At 38.8% G+C, this 22,241-nt stretch overlaps 1 protein-coding gene across 5 annotated transcripts; it reads left to right on the top strand.

The window, feature by feature from the left end:
• Positions 1-5,362: 5,362 nt before the first annotated feature.
• On the top strand, positions 5,363-22,055 carry LOC138013179 (chondroitin proteoglycan-2-like). 5 transcript variants are annotated; one of them, XM_068860195.1, is made up of 5 exons: positions 5,363-5,446; positions 15,841-15,942; positions 17,728-17,895; positions 19,519-19,686; positions 21,402-22,055. In XM_068860195.1, exons 2-4 carry the CDS (start codon positions 15,870-15,872, stop codon positions 19,683-19,685), a joined length of 408 nt encoding a protein of 135 aa, XP_068716296.1. In that variant the 5' UTR covers positions 5,363-5,446; positions 15,841-15,869; the 3' UTR covers position 19,686; positions 21,402-22,055. The 5 variants fall into 5 exon arrangements, with proteins under 5 accessions (XP_068716296.1, XP_068716297.1, XP_068716293.1 ...); XM_068860196.1 differs by lacking the exon at positions 5,363-5,446 and adding an exon at positions 6,623-6,675; XM_068860192.1 differs by lacking the exon at positions 5,363-5,446 and adding an exon at positions 9,153-9,284.
• Positions 22,056-22,241: the final 186 nt, after the last annotated feature.

Here is a 22,241-nt window from a genome sequence, read left to right as displayed (position 1 = left end):
TTTTTAACATTTTATCTTTGTTCATCAAGACTTCTGGTCTTTCATTCTTTAGTTCTCCATTTGTTTCATACACTGCTGCATTTCTTTGCGAAGTTTCCTTATTTCATTATGTTGAAGGAAATCTTTGGGGGAGGAAAGACTCCTCAACACCCCTGATGTTTAACTTCTTTATGCGGTGTTCTCGGGTCGATCTTACAGCTCTCGCTCAACTAGTCCTGCTTAACTCTCTATTTGTTAGGTATACAGCTTTTTATATGTTCCCAATCTGACTGAACAATCAAGTGTCAATCACACGTGAAAATTACGCCTGCAAGACGCACTACGCCTGCGCGTCAGCACATTAACAATATTTTTTCCACAACAAAGGAAGTCGTTCGTCTCGACGAGATCTTACAGGTTTGTCAACATCAGACTAGCACGAGCGGGGTACGACAAGTTAAAAAAATTACAAGGAACGAGTGGCAATATCTAGAATTAAACTACACGGCAAATTTACAGAGAAAATGGCGATTTCTGATTATTACATAACAGACTTAATTAGTAGAAAAAAGGAGGAAAGGACGAACGTAAGCGCCGCCTTTCCCATAAATTTATCTAGCACAAGCGTTCCAGGCAGAAATGGGCAATAACTACAATTACATCTTACATTACATTACATTACATTACGTAGCCTTACATTACACTTTTCTCAGTAAGATCGAGAATTTTTCTCCCTGCAGCAATACTTCGCGCGGCATTAAGCTGGCCGCCTCGCAAGCCTCGCATCTTCGCTCGGCTTGCTCATTGGCAATTATGCAAATAAGTGGCGGAGTATTCAGCAGATAAGCTCTATTTTTTTTTCTATTTTATACTTTTCTGTCTGCTATTTTGGTGAAAAAAATTTTATCCTCACAGTTTTTCGTCTTTAAAAATCTATGTTTGTGAAAGAGCAATCGTTTTTTTTAAAATTAGATTAGGATGACGTAGCCTTAGTGATTAAGTAAATTAAAACCCACAATTGGATACTATAAGTAATCATACCAGTGTTTACGATCTCCGAGTTTCTCAGTAAGAGTTTGACAAAACTGTATTACCTTTCTTTGCCCTCTCTGTTGCTGGAGTTCTTTTAAAAAGAAGTTATGCCACTATTTCGTGATCTCTCAAAGTGCAGGAATGGTCCACCCTTAATTCACTTAATTCAATGGGTGTCAGTAAAGAAGTGACTGGGTTTTGTGAACAACCTGATCGATTTCCAATGTACAAAGAGTGGAGGAAAGGAAAAAAAACCGTGTTTCTTTCTTTGCAACAATTGATAAACTGTTGTTGACAGTTTTATTCTACGAAGACTAGCCTGCGAGCAGGCTGCCAGTGGTTCGAAGTACATGAAGAGCATGCTCGACTGCTCAGATGCGCAGGCTAAACAAAAGCGAAAAGGTGTTGTCACATGCGGTTTCACAGTCAGTGGCCACCTCTTCCTATTTATCTAGGAGGTATAGGGTGCCAAAACCCGATCGAAAAAATCTACTCTACACACATACATGTACAGTAAATCGTTGATAAAACGTACTTTAAATTCGTCGAGAATGATCGAGAGGGTATAGCAGTACAAAAGCCCTTAACGCAGAAACACGTGATCTGCCAAAGTAAAAGAATGTTCCGCCCACATCATGATTTAAAGACTATTGGGATGAAGTCGACAAGCGCTATTAATACCGCGTAGTTCATTCCTTCAAAAACAAAGCACCCATTGAAAATCCTGGAGCAAAGGAGATAGGTAGGTTGTTAGTAAAGGGTAGTATTATGGTTTATTGCACGCTTTTTGTTTAGTGGTCATGAAAAAAATTCCAACAAACAATTCTCAGTCCAATTCTTTATCCAATTAAAGGAAATGAATGAATCCCCTCTCCTGTCTTCTGTACAAGAATCGAAAAAACAAATTCAGTTTTAAAACATGATTCTATTTGATGAAAAACTTGAATCTTCGTTCCGACTTCATTACTATAAGCGACTTTCAGAACGAGCCAGAATACAATAGATGTTATTATTATGCAAATAAGTGGCGGAGTATTCAGCTGATAAGCTCTATTTTTTTTTCTATTTTATACTTTTCTGTCTGCTGTTTTGGTGAAAAAAATTTTATCCTCACTGTTTATCGTCTTTAAAAATCTATATTTGTGAAAGAACAATCGTTTCTTTTAAATTAGATTAGGATGACGTGGCCTTCGTGATTAAGTAAATTAAAACCCACAATTGGATACTATAAGTAATCATACCAGTGTTTACGATCTCCGAGTTTCGCAGTAAGAGTTTGACAAACCTGTATTACCTTTCTTTGCCCTCTCTGTTGCTGGAGTTCTTTTAAAAGGAAGTTATGCCAGTATTTCGGGATCTCTCAAAGTGCAGGAATGGTCCACCCTTAATTCACTTAATTCAATGGGTGTCAGTAAAGAAGTGACTGGGTTTTGTGAACAACCTGATCGATTTCCAATGTACAAAGAGTGGAGGAAAGGAAAAAAAACCGTGTTTCTTTCTTTGCAACAATTGATAAACGGTTGTTGACAGTTTTATTTTACGAAGACTAGCCTACGATCAGGCTCCCAGTGGTTCGAAGTACATGAAGAGCTTGCTCGACTGCTCAGATGCGCAGGCTAAACTAAGGCGAAAAGGTGTTGTCACATGCGGTTTCACATTCAGTGGCCACCTCTTCCTATTTATCTAGGAGATATAGGGTGCAAAAACGCGATCGAAAAAATCTACTCTACACACATATATGTACAGTAAATCGTTGATAAAACGTTCTTTAAATTCGTCGAGAATGATCGAGAGGTTATAGCAGTACAAAAGCCCTTAACGCAGAAACACGTGATCTGTCAAAGTAAAAGAATGTTCCGCCCACATCATGATTTAAAGACTATTGGGACGAAGTCGACAAGCGCTATTAATACCGCGTAGTTCATTCCTTCAAAAACAAAGCACCCATTGAAAATCCTGGAGCAAAGGAGATAGGTAGGTTGTTAGTAAAGGGTAGTATTATGGTTTATTGCACGCTTTTTGTTTAGTGGTCATGAAAAAAATTCCAACAAACAATTCTCAGTCAAATTCTTTATCCAATTAAAGGAAATGAATGAATCACCTCTCCTGTCTTCTGTACAAGAATAGAAAAAACAAATTCAGTTTTAAAACATGATTCTATTTGATGAAAAACTTGAATCTTCGTTCCGACTTCATTACTATAAGCGACTTTCAGAACGAGCAGGAATACAATAAATGTTATTATTATGCAAATAAGTGGCGGAGTATTCAGCAGATAAGCTCCACTTTTTTTTCTATTTTATACTTTTCTGTCTGATGTTTTTGTGGAACAAATTTTATCCTCACTGTTTTTAGTCTTTAAAAATCTATATTTGTGAAAGAGCAATCGTTTTTTTTTTTATTAGATTAGGATGACGTAGCCTTAGTGATTAAGTAAATTAAAACCCACAATAGGATACTATAAGTAATCATACCAGTGTTTACGATCTCCGAGTTTCGCAGTAAGAGTTTGACAAAACTGTATTACCTTTCTTTGCTCTCTCTGTTGCTGGAGTCCTTTTAAAAAGACGTTATGCCACTATTTCGCGATCTCTCAAAGTGCAGGAATGGTCCACCCTTAATTCACTTAATTCAATGGGTGTCAGTAAAGAAGTGACTGGGTTTTGTGAACAACCTGATCGATTTCCAATGTACAAAGAGTGGAGGAAAGGAAAAAAAACCGTGTTTCTTTCTTTGCAACAATTGATAAACGGTTGTTGACAGTTTTATTCTACGAAGACTAGCCTGCGAGCAGGCTGCCAGTGGTTCGAAGTACATGAAGAGCATGCTCGACTGCTCAGATGCGCAGGCTAAACAAAGGCGAAAAGGTGTTGTCACATGCGGTTTCACAGTCAGTGGCCACCTCTTCCTATTTATCTAGGAGGTATAGGGTGCCAAAACCCGATCGAAAAAATCTACTCTACACACATGTACAGTAAATCGTTGATAAAACGTACTTTAAATTCGTCGAGAATGATCGAGAGGTTATAGCAGTACAAAAGCCCTTAACGCAGAAACACGTGATCTGTCAAAGTAAAAGAATGTTCCGCCCACATCATGATTTAAAGACTATTGGGACGAAGTCGACAAGCGCTATTAATACCGCGTAGTTCATTCCTTCAAAAACAAAGCACCCATTGAAAATCCCGGAGCAAAGGAGATAGGTAGGTTGTTAGTAAAGGGTAGTATTATGGTTTATTGCACGCTTTTTGTTTAGTGGTCATGAAAAAAATTCCAACAAACAATTCTCAGTCAAATTCTTTATCCAATTAAAGGAAATGAATGAATCACCTCTCCTGTCTTCTGTACAAGAATAGAAAAAACAAATTCAGTTTTAAAACATGATTCTATTTGATGAAAAACTTGAATTTTCGTTCCGACTTCATTACTATAAGCGACTTTCAGAACGAGCCAGAATACAATAGATGTTATTATTATGCAAATAAGTGGCGGAGTATTCAGCAGATAAGCTCCACTTTTTTTTCTATTTTATACTTTTCTGTCTGATGTTTTTGTGGAACAAATTTTATCCTCACTGTTTTTAGTCTTTAAAAATCTATATTTGTGAAAGAGCAATCGTTTCTTTTTTATTAGATTAGGATGACGTAGCCTTAGTGATTAAGTAAATTAAAACCCACAATAGGATACTATAAGTAATCATACCGGTGTTTACGATCTCCGAGTTTCGCAGTAAGAGTTTGACAAAACTGTATTACCTTTCTTTGCTCTCTCTGTTGCTGGAGTCCTTTTAAAAAGACGTTATGCCACTATTTCGCGATCTCTCAAAGTGCAGGAATGGTCCACCCTTAATTCACTTAATTCAATGGGTGTCAGTAAAGAAGTGACTGGGTTTTGTGAACAACCTGATCGATTTCCAATGTACAAAGAGTGGAGGAAAGGAAAAAAAACCGTGTTTCTTTCTTTGCAACAATTGATAAACGGTTGTTGACAGTTTTATTCTATGAAGACTAGCCTGCGAGCAGGCTGCCAGTGGTTCGAAGTACATGAAGAGCATGCTCGACTGCTCAGATGCGCAGGCTAAACAAAGGCGAAAAGGTGTTGTCACATGCGGTTTCACAGTCAGTGGCCACCTCTTCCTATTTATCTAGGAGGTATAGGGTGCCAAAACCCGATCGAAAAAATCTACTCTACACACATACATGTACAGTAAATCGGAGATAAAACGTTCTTTAAATTCGTCGAGAATGATCGAGAGGGTACAGCAGTACAAAAGCCCTTAACGCGGAAACACGTGATCTGTCAAAGTAAAAGAATGTTCCGCCCACATCATGATTTAAAGACTATTGGGACGAAGTCGACAAGCGCTATTAATACCGCGTAGTTCATTCCTTCAAAAACAAAGCACCCATTGAAAATCCCGGAGCAAAGGAGATAGGTAGGTTGTTAGTAAAGGGTAGTATTATGGTTTATTGCACGCTTTTTGTTTAGTGGTCATGAAAAAAATTCCAACAAACAATTCTCAGTCAAATTCTTTATCCAATTAAAGGAAATGAATGAATCCCCTCTCCTGTCTTCTGTACAAGAATCGAAAAAACAAATTTAGTTTTAAAACATGATTCTATTTGATGAAAAACTTGAATCTTCGTTCCGACTTCATTACTATAAGCGACTTTCAGAACGAGCCAGAATACAATAGATGTTATTATTATGCAAATAAGTGGCGGAGTATTCAGCTGATAAGCTCTATTTTTTTTCTATTTTATACTTTTCTGTCTGCTGTTTTGGTGAAAAAATTTTATCCTCACTGTTTATCGTCTTTAAAAATCTATATTTGTGAAAGAACAATCGTTTCTTTTAAATTAGATTAGGATGACGTGGCCTTAGTGATTAAGTAAATTAAAACCCACAATTGGATACTACAAGTAATCATACCAGTATTTACGATCTCCGAGTTTCGCAGTAAGAGTTTGACAAACCTGTATTACCTTTCTTTGCCCTTTCTGTTGCTGGAGTTCTTTTAAAAAGAAGTTATGCCACTATTTCGCGATCTCTCAAAGTGCAGGAATGGTCCACCCTTAATTCAATTAATTCAGTGGGTGTCAGTAAAGAAGTGACTGGGTTTTGTGAACAACCTGATCGATTTCCAATGTACAAAGAGTGGAGGAAAGGAAAAAAACCGTGTTTCTTTCTTTGCAACAATTGATAAACGGTTGTTGTCAGTTTAATTCTACGAAAACTAGCCTACGAGCAGGCTCCCAGTGGTTCGAAGTACATGAAGAGCATGCTCGACTGCTCAGATGCGCAGGCTAAACAAAGGCGAAAAGGTGTTGTCAGATGCGGTTTCACAGTCAGTGGCCACCTCTTCCTATTTATCTAGGAGGTATGGGGTGCCAAAACCCGATCGAAAAAATCTACTCTACATACATACATGTACAGTAAATCGTTGATAAAACGTACTTTAAATTCGTCGAGAATGATCGAGAGGGTATAGCAGTACAAAACCCCTTAACGCAGAAACACGTGATCTGTCAAAGTAAAAGAATGTTCCGCCCACATCATGATTTAAAGACTATTGGGACGAAGTCGACAAGCGCTATTAATACCGCGTAGCTCATTCCTTCAAAAACAAAGCACCCATTGAAAATCCTGGAGCAAAGGAGATAGGTAGGTTGTTAGTAAAGGGTAGTATTATGGTTTATTGCACGCTTTTTGTTTAGTGGTCATGAAAAAAATCCCAACAAACAATTCTCAGTCCAATTCTTTATCCAATTAAAGGAAATGAATGAATCACCTCGCCTGGCTCCGCGCGCACTTGTAAAATAATAGAAAAAACAAAATTCAGTCTTAAAACATGATTCTATTTGATGAAAAACTTGAATCTTCGTTCCGACTTCAATACTATAAGCGACTTTCAGAACGAGTCAGAATGCAATAGATGTTATTACTAGTAGTAGCTATCGCTAAGTGCCAACGAAAGAGTCAAGATAATACATAGTTTTCAGATTTGTATCAGAGTTTTAAAATACCCAACAGTAGTTGTAATTTTTTTTTCGAAAGTACTGCAACTCAAGTTATCTTGTTAGCAATAATACAATAATAGAAATTGCACACTTTGTATCTCCAACAACAATGTAGATGTCGACGTGTTTTGCAATAATATGGAAAGTACTGCAGTAATTTTTGAACGGCCGTAATTTTAACAGGAATATACAATAATTGGAACAACTTCAGAATACCACGCCACAGCTAACCACTATTGTTTCCCCTATGCGGCATCTTTTGAAGAACGAGACTTAATACAATAGAGCTTATTCTTATTCAATGAAATGCAAATAAGTGGCGGGGTATTCTGAAGTTTAGCCCAACAATTAACTTGAATAAAATCAATTCCATGTATAAAATCGCCAAAGCGTTTTCAGACTTTTCAGTGTGGAACATGTAACAGGGAATCAAACTCTCTCGGACATGAAAGTTGTTTATTAACTTGTAGAATTTTTATTTTGCAAGATACGGCCATGAATCACAAGTCAAATTGATCGCTTAATTGTGTACTTTGCAAACAACATATTTTCTTTGAAAATTAAATTAAATTGTTCCTGACTCAATGGTTACAAAACGAAAAACAAACTGCTCTACATTGATAACAGCAGCCGATAAGGACACGTACGCCGGTTTAGTTTTGAGATCGTTCACTCAATATAGAACACGATGGTTCGAAAATAAACAATGAAGAACACTCAAAGCAAGTGTACACAACCAAAGGTCAGGGAAATGGGAAAAAATTGTTTTCACTCACCTCCGAACACAAGATCATCATTAGTGGCGCGCGTCATGCAAGTTTGGCTATTGATGTCACACATCAAAACACGCGTTTTTATTGGTCCCCACTAAATCTCCAGGGAATCTTAAATTACACTACGTAGCCTTACATTACACTTTTCTCAGCACGATCGAGAATTTTTCTGCCTGCTGCAACACTTCGCACGGCATTAAGCTGGCCGCCTCGCAAGCCTTGCGTCTTCGCTCCGCTTGCTCATTGGCAATTATGCAAATAAGTGGCGGAGTATTCAGCAGATAAGCTCTATTTTTTTTTTTTTTCTATTTTATACTTTTCTGTATGCTCTTTTGGAGGAACAAATTATCATCACTGTTCTTACCCCTTAAAATTCTATATTTGTGAAAGAGCAATCGTTTTCTTTTTTTTATTAGATTAGGATGACGTGGCCTTATTGATTAAGTAAATTAAAACCCACAATAGGATACTATATGTAATCATACCAGTGTTTACGATCTCCGAGTTTCGCAGTAAGAGTTTGACAAAACTGTATTACCTTTCTTTGCCCTCTCTGTTGCTGGAGTTCTTTTAAAAAGAAGCTATGCCACTATTTCGTGATCTCTTAAAGTGCAGGAATGGTCCACCCTTAATTCAATTAATTCAATGGGTGTCAGTAAAGAGGTGACTGGGTTTTGTGAACAACCTGATCGATTTCCAATGTACAAAGAGTGGAGGAAAGGAAAAAAACCGGGTTTCTTTTTTTGCAACAATTGATAAACGGTTGTTGACAGTTTAATTCTACGAAGACTAGCCTACGCTCCCAGTGGTTCGAAGTACGTGAAGAGCATGCTCGACTGCTCAGACGCGCAGGCTAAACAAAGGCGAAAAGGTGTTGTGAGATGCGGTTTCACAGTCAGTGGCCACCTCTTCCTATTTATCTAGGAGGTATAGGGTGCCAAAACCCGATCGAAAAAAATCTACTGTACACACATACATGTACAGTAAATCGTTGATAAAACGTACTTTAAATTCGTCGAGAATGATCGAAAGCAGGAGCTCATTAAGAGGAGCCTCCATCTCCTCTAATTGCTTGAGTCAACCCTTTCCCGAGTAAACTTAATTTTGAGAACAAGTTGTTCCCGCGAAAAGTATCATAATTCCGTTGACGCTGAGAGAGCTCTGTTTTGATTGGCTTTTAAAACAGTGAGCGTACTGAATCTCCCAAGGGAGGTGTTCTATAAATAAAACTACTTGGGAAAAGGTTGACTCCGAGGCCAAGTATGGGAGATAGAGGCTCCTCTTAATGAGCTCCTGTCGAGAGGGTATAGCAGTACAAAAGCCCTTAACGCAGAAACACGTGATCTGTCAAAGTAAAAGAATGTTCCGCCCACATCATGATTTAAAGACTATTGGGACGAAGTCGACAAAGCGCTATTAATACCGCGTAGTTCATTCCTTCAAAAACAAAGCACCCATTGAAAATCCCGGAGCAAAGGAGGTAGGTAGGTTTTTAGTAAAGTGTAGTATTATGGTTTATTGCACGCTCTTTGTTTAGTGGTCATGAAAGAAATTCCAACAAACAATTCTCAGTCCAATTCTTTATCCAATTAAAGGAAATGAATGAATCACCTCTCCTGTCTTCTGTACAAGAATAGAAAAAACAAATTCAGTTTTAAAACATGATTCTATTTGATGAAAAACTTGAATCTTCGTTCCGACTTCATTACTATAAGCGACTTTCAGAACGAGCCAGAATACAATAGATGTTATTATTATGCAAATAAGTGGCGGAGTATTCAGCAGATAAGCTCTATTTTTTTTTTCTGTTTTATAATTTTCTGTCTGCTGTTTTGGTGGAACAAATTTTATCCTCACTGTTTTTAGTCTTTAAAAATCTATATTAGTGAAAGAACAATCGTTGTGTTATTAGATTAGGATGACGTGGCCACTAACTGTGATACCTCAGCTGACAACAAAGGCCCTTCGTGCACCTCGAATCACCGAGAGCCTGCTCGCAGGCTATAGTCTTCGTTGAATAAAAGGGACAACTATTATCGAGAATTGTTGGAAAATACGAAACAGGATTTGTTTTCCTTTCTTCCAACCGTTTTATGTTGGAAGTCGATATCATGATTGTTCACACACCGTAGTGACCTCTTCACTGACACCCATTGAATTAATGTATCCCTGTACGTGTTGGAATTTGTCACCGCAATGACTTGAGATTCATCCCACAAAAGAAACTTTGAATCCTTAGCATATTTAAGCAATGAAAAGAAAAACGAAAAGATACAATAGGTGTTGGCCGCCTTAAAAATAACTCTACGGCCCAAAAGGGAAAGGGTGCCAAAGCAAAGCCCCGTTGCACTTAGAGAGACCCACACGTCAAGCACAAAGAGCCTATCTGCAACTAACCTAGAATAGGTAAATCAATTTGATCCTTGTTGCAATAAATAAATCATAAGAAAATTAATTGAATAAGAAAAATTGTTCAAATTTTAGTATTTACTTCGAAGATCATTTTAAACACTTAAAATTTCTTCAAGAAACATGATTTTATGTTATTTTAAATAGGAATGTTTAATAACCGTAATTTTTTACTTATCTGCTGCACTTCTGGTATTCTATTTGTAAATTTCCGTTACTTGAGTGAAAAATTTAACATTTAACAACCGAAGGAATGAAGTGTGTTGAAATATCTACTACCCCAGGCAAGTGTGTCACGGTCATAGGTTAGGAAAGGAGAAATGAGTGAATCAAAGGGAGTTGTTCCAAGGAGCATCCTTGAGGTACACGACAGAAAGTACTTACAAAGCTAGAACTTAAATACATTGTTCATAGTGACTATCTACAGGCGACTTTCAAGATGGCCTCCGATGTAAAGAAAGTCATAGCCATGGCGATACCTGTCCACGCATATCATAAAACTAAAGTCCTTTCAGTGCTGCCGCAACATCGAGGCAACTTTCTAATCTGTTATCGGTTTTTCATACATTTAGCCATTCAGTTTCAACATTGCAAAATTATTTGGGAATAAAGAACTGTACTGTGACTCGAGATCTATCGTCCTGTGTCTTCACCGCTACACTTAAGCGACAAACATGATGAACTCAACGCAGTTCTTTTCATTATTTACTTTTTTATACTGATAAGTCAGAATTGACAAGGATTTTTAATAACCAAAACTAATCCTAACCTGACCCTATTTTTTCTCGAGGTTTAATTTAGGCTCCAAACAAGTTCCCTCAATTCATCTGAGTGCATATTGAACATAAACATAAACACCTTGCAATTGGGCAAATTTATGTACTCCTATCAAATCTCGACCCTTCCCGTTCACTGTAAGCAAACAAAATTGTTTTACTGAAAAATTTAAGCTCAGCCAGGGGCAGACATTTGCTGTTTTTGAAATTTAGATTTCGAAGATTCTTTGAGTTCGAGATATGGTGCCATCTCGTTAACAGCTATTTTGAAGTCATCATCCATGACGTTATAAGACAATGCAAGTGAATTAATTGAGACACGTTTAGCAAGAAGCTAATCTCGATATATTAAAAATCATTCAAAAGACATCACCATGAGGCTTCGAGGAGCAAACTCATACAAATCCTCATTTTCTTCCCCTCAATCTCAAGATCAAGTTTTTGTTTTAAGCTGAATTTTCACATATATCGAACGTGGTCTATAACGAAAGCACAAATTTCTTCGTGTTTTAAAATTGCAACAGAAACAACCCCGCAACAGCAGCTAACCCCACCGAGTGGAGCGCCAGCTTTGCAGAGAAGTTTGATAATTGTTCTTTCTTTTCTTTTCTTTTCCTTTTTTTTTTTTTTATAACGCTTTCATTTGATGAAGAGGCATTGGGGACTCTAACCATACGCAAATCGCATAAAGAGTCACCGAGAACCGAAAACTGCAGATAAAACTACCAAAACAGAGTGTTAAAAACCGTAATCGAACTAATTCATTGGCAGTGCGTGGCCATGCATGGAGCATAAGTAAGTGCATGGGCTAATATTTGACAAATGGGAGGAGTATCGTCGCAGAATGTGCTCGCGGCTGACACTCATAATTGCCCAACCTCAACCATCCCCAAAATAGGAAGAAGAACTGAAAGAAAATTAAATCGGATAAAAAATCTGAAAAAACAAAAAAAAAAAAAACACCCATTCGTGCCGCTGGAAAATCCAAGAGAAGTTACTGTTATTTGTTTCATTAACTTGCTTTTGGCGGTGTATCAATCTAGCAAATGCCTGCCAAAGTTCTGGATCTTATATCTTCCCAATTTGGGACAGGTCGACTAACATTGCAGCCAGAAAAGCAATGTAAGACAGCTTAATTGTTAAGTGAGACATGTGGAGTGGCATAGGGTCAATGGTTTCAGAGAATACTTGAAACCCTGTAAAAGCCTGATTAATTGAGAGGATCCCATCACTTACTAATCGGCAGAGCAACGGATCATCCAACTTGAAGGTTGAGTAAAGTTTTCAGCAGTGAAGTCTCACTGAATGTAAGACAATTTTGTGCAATCAGCATTCAAGCTGATGAAAACCACCGAATTCAAAATTACACATATTTTTTAATCCTCGATGTCGAAATTCAAGGCGTCGACGATGTGAGAGATCTTCACAGGTCACGATTACGGAAATTACTTGCAAATTGATCAACATTCCGATCTATTCACTCAAATTTAACATTACCTGAAGCTCAGTTTTTGCGTTACACAGCTTTGATAGTTGATAGGCGTGGGAGGCGCGGTGGCCTCATGGTTAGTGTGCTCGACTCCGGAGCGAATGATCCGGGTTCGAGTCCTGCCCGGGGACATCGTGTTGTGTTCTTGGGCAAGACACTTTACTCCCACGGTGTCTCTCTCCACCCAGGTGTATAAATGGGTAGCGGCAAAATGCTGGGGTAACCCCTGCGATAGACTGGGGGAAGTAGAAATACTCCTAGTCGCTTCATGCCATGGAAACCGGGATAAGCTCCGGCATGATGGGCCACTTGGCTCGTTTGCAGACTCTACCTACCTACCTACCTACCTACCAGCTTTGATAGTTTACTAACAGCCTATCTACGTAGCTTGTAAACTAGAGTTTGGTTGCACTACCAACAAGGTTAACTCTTTGAGTCAACTCTCTGTCTTCAATTTCATGCGGACTTTATGTTGGAGGAAACATTTGCAACTTTGCGAATTATGGAAAAATTATCAAGTCACAAAAAAATGATGATGAAACACTCAACGTGATTCGCTAAAATAGAACTTGTCATTGATTTCCAATGAAACGTCGCACATTGTTTTATGACGTCAAGGCGATCAGTGAAAAAAAGCTAGAAAAATTGGGAAGGGGGGTCACCGTGCTCGTTTCCATTGCACGATGCTGAAAAATACGGCTATTTAAGCCACGTGCCAAATTGCAGCGGATCCCTGATGTTGGACAAATTTAGCTCGATTTTATAAATGCAATCCATTATATAACACGGAGCCTGGGTTGAGTGAATGAAAATTCTCCGTTTTATTGTTTTTTTCTGTGTCAAGAAAATGGAAAAGTTGCGCAATAGGCCTTTTCTGTCACTCCCCTGCTAAGTATTGTCTTTGTGTGTAGAGGCTTCTGCGCGTATCTTTGGCAGGTTTCAAGGGGTAGTAGAAATGCGAAGGTTTTATCCGGTGAACAAGGTAGAATATTTAATTAACCTGCAATGGCGTCGAAGTCATTGTAACACGAATGGCGTTTTAGTGGATCTTTCAACAACATAAACCCTTATGGAGCTCAAGAATGTAACGTCAATTGGATAAACAAGACAGGCGGTGAAAAACAAATATCTGGAATCTTACTCCGACGAGAAATGGACTTCGACAACAATTGCATCTCTGTATCGAAGTGAGCTGTGTTTCTAATACTTATACTGACTGCGCTGTTGTGTACAACACTGAGCCTAAATGGGTTTAAGAAACTCATTGAAGGAATCGTACGCCTTTGGGGTGCAAAGGATTGCTCTGTGGTGAGAGCACTCGCCTCCCACCAATGTGGCACAGGTTCGATTCCTAGACTCGGTCTCATATGTGGGCTGAGTTTGTTGGTTCTCTACCTTGCTCCGAGAGGTTTTTCCCTGGGTACTCCGGTTTTTTCCTCTCCTCGAAAACCAACATTTTGACTTGATTTGCGTTAATTGTTAGTTACAGTTTACGGTGTCCCCAGTCAGTGCTCCAGCCCTAAACGAGTAGACATTTAAGTAAAAATGAAGTTCCTTACACCTTGAATGCATCTTTTTATGTTTACTGAAGTTGCATCTCTGTCTACTTCTACTTCTACTTTATTACTCTTTATTAAGACTTTCGTATCCAGAAGAGACAAATATCAAATTAAAAATCAGATTAAAAAATACATATAAATAGTTAAAATGCTAATATATACAAATAAATATGTTAAATGAAATATCAAATTTGAGAATGATATACACAGTAAATGAAATGGTGACAATGGAACCCACTGGAAACTCGGAAAAATCCGAGCCCCAGATGGGATTTGAACCCACGACCCTCCGTGATCTAGTCGGATGCTCTAACCACTGAGCTACTGGAGACTCTATGGCGAGCAAGGTCGAAATGTGGGTCTTTGACTCGCGCTGTATCACGCAGCTACAGAGTCAAATAACGGCAGCATAGCTCATAACTGCATCACGCAGTCACATTAAAGCATATCTACGATGTGGCCAACCAACCACCCAAGTGACCACGGTGAGCCATTGTTTATCTCCACCAATCAGAGACCAGCCTGCCCAAATCGAGCATGCATATATTTATTACTGGGTCCTTTTTTTTCCTGTGTCGGATATCGGAAAAGTTGTGCAATAGGGTCTTTCGTGTCACTTCCCTGCTAAGTATTGCCTTGTGTCTAGAGGCTTGGGCGCGCATTTTTGGTTGGTTTCAGGGGGTAGTAGAAATGCGTAGATATTATCCAGTAGAACATTAGAATATACAATTAACTTGCAATGACGTCGAAGTCGATGTAACGCTTTAGTGGATCTTTAACAAAATATACCCTTATAAAGCTCAAGAATGGAAGGACAATTCGATAAACAACACAAGCGGTGAAAAATGAACATGTGGAATCTTCAAAAACACGAATAGTAGAAAATAACACAAACAGCGGTGATAAACATTGTATTCCAACGCACTTTTTATAAAACTTGACGTTTCGTATGCTAGTCAACATACATTTTCAAAAGCCAACTAAAGACATTGACAAATATGAGGTCAAATGCTCTTTCGAGTTGCTTTATCGTGATCTTGTTAAATTAAAGTCTAAGAACTTAAACGGCAAAGCCATTATAACGACTGGAGGATTAATTTGAGGTCATTTTTAATGAACCATCCGTTTTGCTATTAAAAGAAAATATTGCCAATAGATAACCACCAGAGCCAGAGAGGTCATTGTTTTCTGCAAGGAGATCTAGATAGGCTCGGAAAACTCAGTTGCATGTGATCACTAGTGTTAAGTTTAGGGCTGGTGCGACACAAGTAAAAGCACAAGAACCATACGCATAATGCACCTCCGTATGCTTCTTATGCTTATGCTTGCGTCGTACGTGCAAACCAGCCTTTAAATGCAGGCAGGAATAAGTGTTGCTAAGTAAGCATACCAAATGATTCGTGTCCCAAAAGCAGTTACCTCGTGCTGACATTGAGGCAGTGTGGCCCAGTGGTTAGGGCGCTTGCCTTGAGATCCGGAGATCCCGGGTTCAAGACCCGCTCTGACCATTCGTTGAATTTGATCATGGTAGTCCCTAGTTCAACTTTTCAGTTGCACTTGTAAATAGCCAACTGGTTTGCCTCCGGCCAGTTGTGTTCTGTTGTTTCGTTGATTCAATGGCCCTGAAAAGCCCCAATGGGGAGAGGTCAATTAAGTATGTATGTATGTATTGTGAGTCTATTTATTTAACTTACTATTTAATTTTCTATTTGACATTGGTGATTTCAGCACAGATTACACTAATTCGATTATTATCGTTAAAACCTACAGTTTGCTGAGGTTTTCTAATTTCAAAACTCACAGGTACTTACTGGTGACTAATAGAGGACAAGATGATGTTTGGTACAATTTGTCTTGGCTCGATCATGTGCAGTTTTCTTTTGGTATTTGCAGAGCCGGTTAAAGGTAAGCCCCATTTGTTACCTCAAGGAATATTGCCGTTTAGAGTAGTATGTAGTTCTTTTTTGTCCCATTCCAGAAGAAATAAAATAAACCCATTTTACAGTAGACACCATGGGGACGAGATTACATTTTGAACCTGTGAGAGGGGCCCGCTTTTTGGGAGAATAATGTAACTTGCAAGAATGCTTGTTGTTTCATGCCTGAATTGAAAGCTACTAAAAAATTGCGTGAACTGACATGATAGTATAAGTATAAGTCAAACTACTACAATAGTTCGAAAAATGCCATTCCATGCACTCAAAAGTTTGCTGAAACATGGACATAACTTCCTTACACTCAAATGACGCTGATATTTGAAACAAAAAACTACAGCTGATGCGAAACGTAGCGTGAGGTAGACTTTAAACTCTTCTAAGAACACAAGGAACTTGACGTTAAACGGGAAAACACAGTCCATGTAAAGGAAGATTAGCGCCCTCTTCTTGTCAACCACCTGACTGTGGATCTGTTTTGCCTTTTTCAGACACTGTTGAGTAGCAGAAGACTCGGGACAGCTACAACGAACTCTTACTCTTAATCTTACTTTTGTTTACCGCGCACAGGTGGCTCAGTTGGTTGAGCACCGGGCTGTCACGCGGGAGGTCGTGAGTTCAACTCCGGCCGAAGCAACACTCAGAGTCTTCAAATAACTGAGGAGAAAGTGCTGCCTTTGTAATTACATCTGCAAATGGTTAGAATTTCTAGTCTTCTCGGATAAGGACGATAAGCCGGAGGTCCCGTCTCACAACCCTTCAATGTTCATAATCCTGTGGGACGTAAAAGAACCCGCACACCTGTCGCAAAGAGTAGGGCATGTAGTTCCCGGTGTTGTAGTCTGTCTTCTGTGGTATATCATGGTTGGAAGGGTAAAAGGGCGCACTTAATTTGGAGCCTCGCCCTGTTGTGCGACCTCCACCACAGTTGTGGTGAAAGTGGATAAATAAATAAATACTTCACTTAGATGAAGAAGTGTTTTTCACTTAGATGAAGAGGTGTTTTTCTGGCTCAAATGCTCTGCCCCTAAACTATAGGATACTATTAGGAGTCAGGACTGCTTTACTGCCAGAACTGAAAATTGTTAAAGTGTGGCATTCTCGCAGGCGTAGACGACGGTATATGTTAACCCCAGCAAATATTCAATACTAAGCTGTGCATTTTTTAACTCGAACATGCTCGGGGAACCCCTCTCCCTTCCCCCCCCATCCTTGGGGAAAAAACCCTCCGGGAGGACTCACATTTGAAAGGGGCGGGGATGTTCGTCTTATCGCTTAGGTTGTAGATTTCGGACTTTGGTTTCACTTAGGATGCTCTGGACAAAAACCACCATCATCAATAGCCGTGAAGGTCTTGCGAAGAAATATAAGCATACCTATTTAATATGCTCTCTTTTGGGAGTTAAAAAGGCCTGGGCCACGCCCAGCTGGATTGGTCTCCTTAAGTGGTTTAATTCAACATTTCCGACAAGCATCTTTGCCTATCGTGACCTATGACCTTTTCCTGACTAGTTCGTATTGCCTACCACAAATTTAATTTTAAAGTTTATTTTTTTTAATGGAAATGTTTCGAAACTTTAACCCTTGTAGTGGTAAGCAATCTTTAATAGCATTGAGAATTGGCTTCTCGTACATAAAACTTATAAACGCTTACCTCCTGTAAAAAAATGTCACTGATTTTTCTCTTCGAGAGACGTCATACCCCAAGTGACGGTTATTGACACATATTTTACAGTTTTTTTTTCATGATTTTTAGGTCGTTTTAGCTGTCGAGGCAAACCGGATGGGAACTACGCGGATCCAGACAATTGCTATGGGTTTATTTCCTGTTCAAACGGCATCGCTTATAAAATGGACTGCCCAGACAGCTTGATGTATAACGAGGCGAAGGATCAATGCGTTCACAACGCGCCCTGCCCCAGAGGTATTCAAAAATTTTGATTTGTAGTGGTAATAGGACTGAGTGGCGTCGAATTCGCGGGTCTGTAATCGTACAAGTGATAACAAAATGGGACGACCGCGCTGCGGGAGTCTGATAAGTTTATCACGAGCTTTAGATAACGTTTTGGGCTAAGGTTAGCATTTTTGTAAAGGTTTGGGATTGTTTCAACTAAGGTACCCTTCACCCCCTACCCCCACCCTCTACCCCTTACCCCTACCCCCTACCCCCGGAATAGTTATGCCGTCTAATAGAAACATAGAAAGCCCAAATTTTGGTTGATTAAACTACAATTTTGAATGTAATTGGTTGATTTACACTACAACATTGGATGTGATTGGCTTATTGAACTGTCCGATAACAACTTGGCAAATGAATTAGTGGTAAATTGGAGTTTTTTAAACCAATCAAAATCGAGGAAACTTGTAATATTTATGATTAGTATAAGAATCTCCCATATAGTACTCTTCCCACGCAAAAAACGTTACTTAAAAGGCTTATAGACCAGTATTGTCTTTTTTGGGAAGAAACCGGATTACTAGTTATCCAATGCTTTCCAAAGCTTCTTTGGAGCCATTACTTAAACAAAGGTCAGCCAGTGCTTAAAAGAAAACCGTGCTCCAAGTCATTTTTGCCAGTTCTAGTTTATAAGGGTTATTGATTATCGAAAATGGTGTGGAGAAAGGAAGATCATAAATATTCTTGCTCTTTGGCCATTTCAACTTAATCAAAAACATGAAACAATCAGTGGCTACAAACATAATGATAAAGCGCATTTTACTTTTGACTTGACGTTTCGTAGGCTACAACATACATCTTCAGAAGTGACGGTTGAACAAATTCAGATATGATATATATAAAATTAAGAAGACTGGTAACTAGAAAAAATAAGATAAAAATAGTAATATAAATAGATAGCAGTGAAAACTGACCAAGCCACAGTTTTTCACTGCCAACGTTTTCGTTTAACGCTGGTTTAAGATCACGTTCAGAGCTGTGAAATTTGCACTTCTCGTAAATAGCCGGTTCATTTTTACAGGCAGTCACTGACAAGAAAAGCAGCACCTGCACAAGTAACCACATCCAACTATTGTGTCTATTGTGCTAACAAAGGCTCTAATAAAAAATGAAGGGGAAGTTCAAGCTTTTTATGTCCAACTCAGTTGCTTGACCTACTCAGAGAACTGCTCTTAAACTCCTAAAGGAGACCAATGTTGGCCATGCTTTTAATTTTTGACCACTAGAGAGACCATATTTAAAACATATTAAATGGATAGTTTTATATTAATTTCTTCGCGTGCAACCCTATAGGGATCTTCACGGCTACATATGATAGCGTTTTGCCCAGAACACCCTCACTGAGACCAATATCCGAAATTTACACCCCTAAGCGAGACGACCTTGAGCAATCAAATATGTGAGATAAGGGATCTTGCAAGCTTTAAAACGTGCGATATACTAGGACACACTTTGCATTGCTAGGGCACATTTTTACACGGCTTGTTTCGTATTATTATATTATATGTAGTAAATTACTTATTATTACTATTGTTTAAATTTTCTTGACAGTCGCACTGATGGATATTTAACAGGTTTTCACGATTTTAGGTGTTTTCAGCTGTCAAGGCAAAGCGAATGGTAACTACAGGGATCCAGACAATTGCTTTGGCTACATTACCTGTTCAAATGGCTACCGTTATAACAGGCCCTGCCCAGCCGGACTGAAGTATAACGACAAGACAGATCAATGCGCTTACAACGCGCCCTGCAACTAAGGTTTGTAAAAATATTAGGGAGCTTAAGATTTTACGACGGTGACGGCAACAACAACGCCGCAAAACAATGATATCATTGGTTAAGAGAGCACACATAATCGCGCTGCACGTGCAGCACGGATTTTAGCACGTTTTCTTGCGGTACTCTGCATAACGACGACGCAAAATTACCAAATTTGAGGTTTTGACTACAACGTGAGCATGCAACAGAGAATCTTTCATTCTCTATTTTCACTTTGTAACTGCTCGTACCAATTTATTTTTAGGATACTTCGTTCAAATTGTAAGAAGTGAACGAGATAGAATAGCAGCGAAAGACTTACGATAAAGCAAAGTGATATTTTGAGGAGACGTTTTCGTCGACATCGCTCTTGTAGATCTTAAGGTCCCTATTAATTTGTACAATAATTTCCGATACCAGGAGCCATACTACTTTTCTCACGCAAAGAGCTCCTTAGCTCACTTAAGGACGGTGCCTACTAATTCAAAAGTATTTTTGCCCCGGTTTATAATTATGCAGGAAAGGTAGATCTTAGCAACTGTTATATATTGAAATGCAAAAAGAAATTGAGGGTAACCACGCATTTTTCAAAGATAATTCATGAACAACATTAGTACAAAGCTCTAAAATACAAAGTAATGTATGGCGTCCTTTCTCAAATTGAAGCTTAATTATCTCTAAAGAATGCATTGTTACCCCCAATTTTCTTTTTGGATACCAAGAGTACTTACGAAGATCTACTTTCTCTGCATAATTTTAAACCGTGCAAAAGTATCCCTACATTAGAAAGCATCACCGATAGGAAACCCGAGTATCTGGAGATGCGCAGAACGTACGCGCAATAACAATAGTAGGCACCTTCCTTTATAGACCAATCTTGTCTTTTTGGAAGGAGACAGGATTACTGGTTAGGCAATACTTTCCAAAGCTTCTTTGAAGGCATTATTCAAACAAGAGTCTGCCGGTGTTTAAAAGAAACCCGTACTACAAATCATTTCTGTCAGTCTTAGTTTACAAGGGTTGTTGATTATCGAAAATGGTGTGGAGAAAGCAAGATCAAACTGAGGGAAAAAGCGCCACTTCATCTCCCTGCAGAAACCCACTGCCATAAGGTTATTGAGGTAAAGAAAGAAAAAAGGAAAAAAAACTGCATGTCCACGGCAGGCGACTTAAAACTTCCAATAAAACTCCCAGATGGAGGTTGGTCTGATTCGGGGAGGAATGGGGTCCCCCTGTTCTTCCGCTTGTGGGGAGGGAGGTTAACCATTACAGGACTAGCACCTGCACAAATCCCCCACCATATAGTGTGAAGGACCAAGCTAACAGATTAATAATTATCTAGAAAATGTATCAGACAGAATTTCCCGTGATGTAAGTAAACAATTGCCAGGTTTCATTTTTTCATTTTTTGAGTTATGATAATTATAATGTTCACTTAGAATTTCCTGATGAGGGAGAAAAACAAGGCGACATGAAGCCTGCAGTCTGTCTGACTTATCATCATCGTTCCGAAATGTGATTATAAAGAATGGAGAGTCAAGTTACAATGAACGACTGTTTTTAAAAAACGGAACTTGTATGATTCAGGACCCTGTCTAAATTACAAATCTAACGTTTTTCGCACTAATTATCAATATATATCATGCTTGGACATATGATGTCTTTGAGAGCTGTGAAATTTGCACTTCTTGTAATTAACTGTTTCATTTTTACAGGTAGTCACTGACAAGAAAAGCAACACCTGCACAACCAACCACAGCCAACAACTGAAGGCAACTATTTCAACATTAGACGTTGCCGAATTCTCGCATATTAATATTTTGTAATTTGTTAATTAAGCACTCGTTTCTGTGAAGTTTCATTGTTTCACTCTGCGAGTTGGCACTTCAGACGCGTTTACACGACAGGAAAAAAAGGGAACTATGTACCTGATTTTTCACTTGTGTCGTACCGTGACGAGATCATGGGCCCCCATGCATGCGGAACTAACCTGAAAAAAATTGCACCGTTTTCATTTTCATAGGTTTTGAGCACCGTGTAAACGCAGACGTATCCGTTTAAGTTATTTTTTGAGCCAGCATTGTTTTGTTTTGTTTTATTTTGTCCGCACATGCGCATTTCTCTACCTTGGCGTTCCGCTGTCGCTTAGGTGCCGGGTATTTTTTTCTTAGAGTCGTTCCATAATATTTTCCGTGTAAACGGTTGAATGTTCATTGATAGGGTCTTCATTCTGTCCGATCGAACTTTTCCACTCAAATCTGTCGTGTAGACGCGCGTTAAAAAGGAATAGATTTTGCACAGGAAGGATAGGTCGTCCCGAATTTCACTCGGTCACAAAATGAGCAAGAATTAAACAACGAAATTCTTTATTGGCTTTGTATCTTTGGTACCGGAAAGAAAGGTTAAGCGTTGCATAATAATGAGTATCCCACGATCCTTCTCTATTTTTGTTTGTTTTTTCTTCTTATTTCAATTTTCCGACATATGACCGCTCCATTGTTTTCATTTTAACGCTGATTGTCCCTCCCCCGTCCCCAGCCATCAGCACGGTGTTT

Source organism: Montipora foliosa, chromosome 8 (assembly GCF_036669935.1).
Source record: "Montipora foliosa isolate CH-2021 chromosome 8, ASM3666993v2, whole genome shotgun sequence".
NCBI classification, from domain to species: Eukaryota; Metazoa; Cnidaria; class Anthozoa; order Scleractinia; family Acroporidae; genus Montipora; species Montipora foliosa.
The sequence above is the reverse complement of the archived record's forward strand: the minus strand, read 5'-3'. Positions and strand labels throughout refer to the sequence as shown.

What these genes read in the sequence shown, in the direction of transcription:
- LOC138013179 (XM_068860195.1), top strand. Translation starts at nt 15,870, where the DNA reads ATGATGTTTGGTACAATTTGTCTTGGCTCGATCATGTGCAGTTTTCTT. An exon ending in ATTTGCAGAGCCGGTTAAAG is followed by an intron (nt 15,943 to 17,727) that starts GTAAGCCCCATT and finishes CATGATTTTTAG; the next exon opens with GTCGTTTTAGCTGTCGAGGC. An exon ending in CAACGCGCCCTGCCCCAGAG is followed by an intron (nt 17,896 to 19,518) that starts GTATTCAAAAAT and finishes TCACGATTTTAG; the next exon opens with GTGTTTTCAGCTGTCAAGGC.